The sequence below is a fragment of the Pezoporus flaviventris genome, unplaced genomic scaffold (assembly GCF_033815535.1).
Source record: "Pezoporus flaviventris isolate CSIRO_AGI_PZ_B2104156 unplaced genomic scaffold, CSIRO_AGI_Pfla_v1 ptg000035l, whole genome shotgun sequence".
In the NCBI taxonomy this organism is placed as follows: Eukaryota; Metazoa; Chordata; class Aves; order Psittaciformes; family Psittacidae; genus Pezoporus; species Pezoporus flaviventris.
This window is the reverse complement of record NW_026892583.1, coordinates 5,656,133-5,663,665: the sequence shown is the minus strand read 5'-3', so window position 1 is coordinate 5,663,665 and position 7,533 is coordinate 5,656,133. Positions and strand designations below refer to the sequence as shown.

The 7,533-nt window shown below is 42.8% G+C and overlaps 1 protein-coding gene across 4 annotated transcripts in view; it reads right to left on the bottom strand.

Annotated features, from left to right (window-relative positions):
* Positions 1-1,147: 1,147 nt before the first annotated feature.
* The window catches only part of MAPKBP1 (mitogen-activated protein kinase binding protein 1), a 99,027-nt gene continuing 92,641 nt past the window's right edge, over positions 1,148-7,533 (bottom strand). For all 4 annotated transcript variants that reach the window (XM_061462340.1, XM_061462341.1, XM_061462344.1 and 1 more), the window contains 2 exons: positions 5,719-5,804; positions 1,148-4,772 (listed from right to left, as the gene is read on the bottom strand). In XM_061462340.1, coding sequence (XP_061318324.1) covers positions 4,479-4,772; positions 5,719-5,804 — 380 coding nt within the window. In that variant the 3' untranslated portion in view covers positions 1,148-4,478. The remainder of the gene's footprint in view (positions 4,773-5,718; positions 5,805-7,533) is intronic.

Genomic DNA, 7,533 nt, shown 5'->3' with positions numbered 1-7,533 from the left:
AAAAAACCAACAAACGATTTGTAGTATTATTTCTTCCAGCTAAAAAAAAAAAAAAGGACATTTAAAGGATTATTTTACCTAAAGCCAAAAGTATAAAAACACACATTTATAAATAAAGGAGGGATTTTGTCTTTGTCTAAGGGGTGAAGGAATGGGGTAGTGTTGGAGCACACGGTGCTTGCCTGGTGCCTCAGCCGTACACCAGGCATGCCGAGGGGACATGGCTTATTCCTAACGCTCCTGCCCCTGTAGGTTATCCCTACGGACGTTATCCCTATGGACACAGCTGCCCCCGTGCTATTCACACACGCGATCCGAAATACGGGACGTGCTGGTCCCTATCCAGAGAAGGGAGAACCTGCTCAGTAAGGGGCTGCGAGAACAACCTGTCTTTCCAATGAGGTTTGTGTCATGTAGTATCCTGGATGCTACACATCCGATGGGGTGGGGTGGGGGGAGACACCACATACATGCATGAATTTGCCAATGGTGTTTAAATACCTGTATTTTTTCCTTATATATAATTATATACATACTCTTTCTTCTTTAAAAAAATTAGGTCTGTATGTTTCTACTCTCGGGAATAAACGCCCCAATTCCTCTGAGTCACAACGGAGTCTGCAAAACGGGGGACTGGGGAAGGTGCTGCTCTAAAGCCCCAGCCATGAGCCTGGGAGGTCGCATGGAATGGAGAGGACAACCTGAGAGAGGAGGTGGGAGAAACACAAGACTCCCAGACACACAGCTCCTGGGTGCTACAAGGGATGGGGAGGAGGAAGGTGGTACCTGCCTGCAGCCCCAAGTAAAACAGAGTGTGCCGCCTTCTCAGCTTGCAGCCCTTCCTACTGCACCAGTTTGAGAGAGCCCAAGAGTGAAAACCCAGGGGTCCCACAGGCAAAGCAATACTATTTACAAGATGGGAAACAAAAACCCCAAACCAACAACTACTGTCATTTTGACCAGGAATGTTGGGTTGGAGGGGACAAATGGATGTAAAGAGGACAGGCAGGTCCAAATTATTTCTTCAGGCTTTATGTTAAACAAGTAACTCATCTCAATAACATATCTGGTTGTGCCTAAGCTAACACCAACACAAATCAGTAAGAGGGATCACAACCTAGTAAGAGGGACAGACTCAAGCTTATTAACCTCCTCCCACAAGCCTCTTCACTTCCCAGGCAGTTTCATCACTCGGTCTTTCTCTACCTGGCCCAATGGACAGCCTGTGGTGAAACATATTCACAAGGTGCAACAAAATGTAACACATTTACGCTCTCTTTGTTCTGTAAACTAGAATTTTCAGGAGTACTTCCTACTGCCAGCAATAGGAAGCTATCAGGGAAGATTAAGTTGGATTTGTCTCAAAATATAAAGAGCAACACTTATCTCCTCACCACATATTATTAGCACCAGCATCTCCTTTACTGGACTTCTACTACTAAATTCATAACATCCAAGCCGAACAGCTCATGACTTTGCCATTCAAGAAAAACTAGTTGCTTAGAGGACAGCAAATGAAGAAACAAGAGGCCCAACAGGACACATTTAAAAACAAACCCCTTCCAATTCATTCTCCAATTACAGATCACCACCTCACTCCTAAATCTACTTTCCTGAAGCTTTTCTGTACTATCTCTTTCACAGGTATTGGCTAAATGGTGTTCCTCAGGCCAAGACCATCTCTATTTCTACTCTATTTTCCTGAGTATCCTACATCTACTATTCTAATCTATTTTAAACTACGCAACCTCCTCCAGCTGATCTACTTGCCCAACACTTCTCTTGCCATCATTCTGATCACATTTTACCTCTGGTTTCTCATATGCAGCTATGACCCCAAGCAAAATTGATTCCAGGAAGCAAACCCCACTCTGATCAGCTTAAGAACTAGATTTGCTTCACAAAACTCATTTCCAAGGAGCTTTATTTCGTATCTCTATGCCATCGTCACTGGTTGTTGCTCTTTGTCTTAACGGGAATTCCATTCTTGCCACTAGCTTTTCCATATCATCTCTGACCCTTTTTGTCACTACCTCAATGGTTAATAGAATAGAATAAAATTGCACAGGGAGTAATATAAAAGACCCTCAAACCGTCATCACCAGTACCAAAAGATACCTGGGTTGAAGGGACTGCTATTTTACCTGAGTGTCTTGTGGCCCCAGTATTTCCTGTATACTAGGACATATGTTCACAGTCTGAAAGTGAAGGAACTAACCACCTCAAAAGCAAGCTTAACCCATACTAACTCCATCACAGACCCAACATGACTGCCACCGTACATTCCACTCGTGGCATCTTCAGCACGCCTTCTCACTCAAGGAAACTGCCAGAAATCTCTCCCCTGCTTTTCAACTTGCTCTCCTTGGCAAAGCCTGTCTGTGCAAGAGAAGCTGCCTACAGGACTGAGCACATGAACTGATTCAGCACACAGCGATGCTGAGACAGAACTAGAAAGCAACACTTTCAAAGGTTCAGTACAAGCCCATGGAAGAAAAACTTAGCAAGGACACCTGAAACATGATTACGCAGTTTAACTTACAGACAGAAGGAGCTGGAAAGCTCTCAAAACTGCAGAGTATCCAGCCCTGGAGTTTTTCTGAATCCTACACTGGCCTGGCCAGCCCCGTATTAAAACGGGCAGCACTGCAGATCCCCGGTCACAGAAAGACAGAGAAGTCAACAGACCACGTTTCCAAATGCCACGGGGTTTCAAAGAGATGACAGCCAGGACAGTAAAATGAGAGAAAACTGCTTCAAGCCTGTAATCTGTGGAACCAAGCGATGCCGCCTGGCTGCCTTCCACAGTGACTTCCACAGATGCTAGGAGTCTCTCTCCTGTGAAAGCTTGCTGCTTGCATCAGTTTTATCAACTGGGATCAGTTTTATTAACTTGGATTACTGCCTTAAGCTAAATACAAGTCAGACTGGAGATGGAGGAAGAAATAAATAATTTGGGGTATCTGACCCTGTTGTGGAAAGGAGTGGGGCTAAGGAGGAAGGTGCTGAAGAATTTCATTGGTTTCAAATTGTTTTTTCTTAGTTTATCATTGCCTAAAAAAGCTCACATCACTGGACAGTTTTACACCAGAACAAACACAAGTTAGCATGGGCTTCAAGAAGCTCCACAGGCTGAGAAGAGTATTGCACATACAAACGCAAGAAGGGAAGATTTTCTACTTCTCAGACCAAGAATTCATGAAAATCAAAGAGGCTGGGGAATGGGGAAATGGTGGTAATCACATCCTAAAATATCTTGTTTGAAGTTCTCACAAAACTATTCTCTGTGGGTAGTTGAAATAGCTTTAACAAAAGATCTTGGGATGGAAATAGTCTGTTTTCCTAGAAAAGCAAGAAAAACACCATTTTCCTGTCACAGTAGAATGAACAAATGCCATGGATGAGCCGCTGCACTGAAGATACCTCAAATCCAGAGTTAACACTGTAAGAGATGGAAACCAGCTTTTCCATGTCACTTCTCAATAAATAAATCATCAGCTCAAATTTCCCAGTTACAACAAAGTCAATATCCAATTCCTATTCATGAAAAGTGGCTGAAACAAATGTCCATAATTGTATCCAAATCCTGGTTTTAAAATGGCTGCAGAAAACCCAGTCATGAAGCATCAACATAATGCTAAATTCCAGATTAAAAATATCACTACTGAATTCATCAATGAATCTCCAAAGCATGGTCCAAGGGTTGCAGAACCTTCCCCCAGAGGTGAATGCAGATAAAATACAGTGTGGGGACTGCCTTGAAACAAGAGAAAAGCAGACAGGGTCGTTATGACAACAGGAGGATTACTCTAGATAACAAAATTGAGGCAGGAAAAGAAAGAACAGCAAGACAAGATTTAAGCAGAAAACAGTTCATTAATTGCACAGACACTCCAGCCTGTCTCCCTGTTGGGGGTTTATAATACAGAGATTGTTTCTCGCTGGGATATGGGAAAGGGATTGACAGTTTTTGTTAAAGGACAAAGATAACGGCCACAAATGTGACACAGAGCAACAGTCAGAAAAATAAATTAATAAATAAACTCATTAAAAGGCTGCTTCTTGATTCTCATGAAGCCCTGGAGAAGGGATTGGCTTAAACTGGACTCCTTTGTGTTTAGTCAGCAGTTCAGAATTTCTTGGATAGCTTGTGTGGCCCTTTTTCCTTAGGTGCCACCCAATCCTGACCTCCTGGCTATGAAGAAATCTCAAGGCAATTTCTCCAAACTCCTCTTTCAAGATTTTGTCTAGAGACAGGAAGCTGAAGACCATTGGGAGAAAAAAAGTATCAAAATCGTGGCCAGCACATTGCTAAGAATTAGAGCAAGTCAGTTGTAGGGGCTTGAGGAAATCAATTTCTAAAGGTCTCTCCACCAGCCCTAGAGCAGTGTGATGATAGCATCAGTCTGAAGCTCTCTCTGTGGTCCTCTTCTTGGGATTATCTCTGTGTATTCACAAACACCTGAAAGCCACCCCTCTTAGAGTTTTTTGTCCATGCGTCGTTCCACAGCTTGTAGCAACAGCTCTGAGTACTGTTCCAGCAGAGCTAGTGTCTGCTGATCCCCCAAACTCTTGGGACTTGGTAGATTGGCACCACATCCCTCATTTGATGGAGCAGTGGTATCTTGTGGCTTTGTCAGTACCTCCTTAACCTTTGGAAGCTTTTCCTCTTCCTTCAGAGAGTCCAGTTCTTTCTTCATTGAGGAGAATGTTTCTGTCAGGAGGCCTGCTATTTTATCTTTGTCAGTAGAAGACTCTGTATCATTTAACACCTGGAAACAGAGAAGAAAAGGAAAGGATATATTGGGATTTAAGTTGAGCACTGAGTAAGCAGTTTCAGTCCTTCAGAGAACTGAAGCCATGAAGATTCGCAGACCACTCAAGTGTTGTTTTCTTCAACATTCAAGATTGCCAATTTAGGCATAAAGCAGGACATGCATCCAATTCTGCTAGTCACACAAAATCCAGAGGCATCACAACAGGATAGATGGGAAGCACATTTTCAGGTAGTGTTTCCCTTATACTGGGCCTAAGGAGGTGCTACGTTTCCCAGCTGCAGCACAGGGCCAGTCTCCTTTTCTTCCTGTCTGCCAGACACAGCTGGTCACAGGAACCCGAGCAAGGTCAGAGGAGAGCTAACGCAAGCACTAAGGCAAGAGCTGCAGAGGACCACATGTCAGAAGTCTGATGTGAAAGTTTCACGCACATTCCAAGAGGCCTGACAGACTGATGCTAAGCAAAGAAAGGAAGAGTTATGATATTGCTCTGCATGTAACTCTAGTCTGGCAGTGAATGGGACAGGTGAGTGGTTGCATGTTCCATCTCACAGCTGGATTCCCATGGGACCTCTCACTTGCTAATCCTTTTCCCAGGCATCAGAGACAGAACAGATGGGGACAATAAAACTTAAAGCTCCTAAAACATTTCATCTCTCTGAAGCACTGTATAAATATTAACTAATTCCCTAATTGAAAAAGAGCATACCGTTATCTTCAGTTAACAGATAGGCTAAACAGACTGAAAAGAGTACCATAGCAAGCCACTGGAAAACCCAACAGCTGGAAATCAGGACTTCCTGCCTCCCCAGGTCAAGCTTACGGTGCAGTCAAGTGCACAACCAGGCAGCAGTAACAAGAACCCCTCAAGCCAGGAAGCACACAGCTCGTGGGCTGTAAAAGCCAAATCACTGTAACAGAACCCCTGTCGGAGGTCACTCACCATGCGGTAAAGATGAATGGCTTTGCGCATGCTGTCCTGGAGCTCGGATACCATGTGCTCACACTGCTCTACACTGATGCATGATCCTGAAGGGAAGGAAAAATAAAAACCCAAAGTAAGGCACAGTCACACTCCAATATCTGCCATCTCACAGTTGGGTACATAATCTTTCTTTTGTTTAATATATATACTTGAAAGACAATGTGCACACAATTCTCATTCAATTTATAGGGCTGGTTTAAGCCAATCATTAAACAGACATTCAGGAAGTTCTACATTAACTTTCCTTCATACCTAGAGATGCTGCTTGTTTCAAACATTGCTATTTTTCCAGTCTTTAGCCTCTCCAAAGTGAGCAATGGTTTTTCTCAGATCATACATTTCTGCTACAGTTAAGGACAGCACAGATTACCCACGCCATTCTCAATTACAATTAAAGTCAAGTTTGAATAAATTCTTCCAGTAGCAAAAGGGTCTGATTTGAGGAGTCTCTAATTTAGCCTCCACCCAATCAGAAATCTATACACTTTCCCTCATGTATTCTCCATACGGGTACAACAAAGTGTACCACACAGTATACAATTAAGTGCTGAAGATGAAGGATTATACCGAATTATCACAGTGTTCTCTAGTGAGGACTGAGGTCCAGAGGCATGTGGACAGACAAATTCAGTCACAACAGAATCACATTTCTGAGCAACCCAGAATACGCACTGCTGACACACTGTAATTCAAAGATGAAAAATAAAAGCAAGCAACTGAAGGCCACCATCTTCTGCCTACTCCCTCCAGACATTATAACAAAGCATAATTTTAAGGCTTGCAATGTTTTAATAAAATAAACACTTTCATGAGTTAAACCACAAACAAAGACACAGACACACAATCTACAGTTAACTTCAGTTTGCAAAGGCCTGGACAAAGGCCATTCGACTTCTTTTAGTTAACTAAAACCAAAACTTGGTCACATTAGCACTATTACTTCTGCAATTCTAAGAACACTGGCTTTGAATAGGCTGGAGGGGACCTCAGCTAATTTTATGAATACATCTAGATGTATAAACAAATGTTACCTAGAGGAACATCTATCTATACATAAACACATACAGAAGAACAAAGGGGCATGAATAAATCCTTCCATCTGCAGTTTTTGTTCCCAAATCACCCAGCCTTGTAGAGTTTGAGCACAGTGGGCTTCAGCCAGATTCAGCAGTCCAAGATTCTCACATTTTTTTCACCCTTTCTTCTTTCTGTCTGCCCTCCTCCCCTCTTTTTGTTTTAAACCCAGCTGTTTCTTCTCATGATCATTTCTGGATTTCGCCTCTGATCATGCTTTTTATGCTGGTCTCCAGCTCTGTGAGCTGCCAGGTCACAAACATAACATAAACGCTTGAGTAACAGGCATTTTCTGCCTCTTCGGTGTGCACAACAGAGCTCTTCAGAAACCAGCAGAGAATGTTAAACAGAGCAACAGTATTAAGCACATCTATAGCATTGTAAGTTTAGATGTCAAAATGCTTTAACAATTAAGTCTCTTCTCTGCAGCTGTTATACAGGCAGGAAAACGGAAGGACAGAAAAATTTAGTGGAAACCCGAAGTCACAGAGCAAGTCAGAAGCAGAACAGGTCTCTATCAACCCTACAGTTCTAAAGTGCTGTACTACGATATGCAGAAGCCACAGTGGACGTTTCAGATGCTCTCGCTGTTCTACAGAGCAGCTATGCTATAAGAACAGCAGGTCCTCAGACAAAACATCACATTTCCTGTTCTACAGGAGAGTGTTTCAATCTTAGGCATCTGATCCCTCTAGAAAT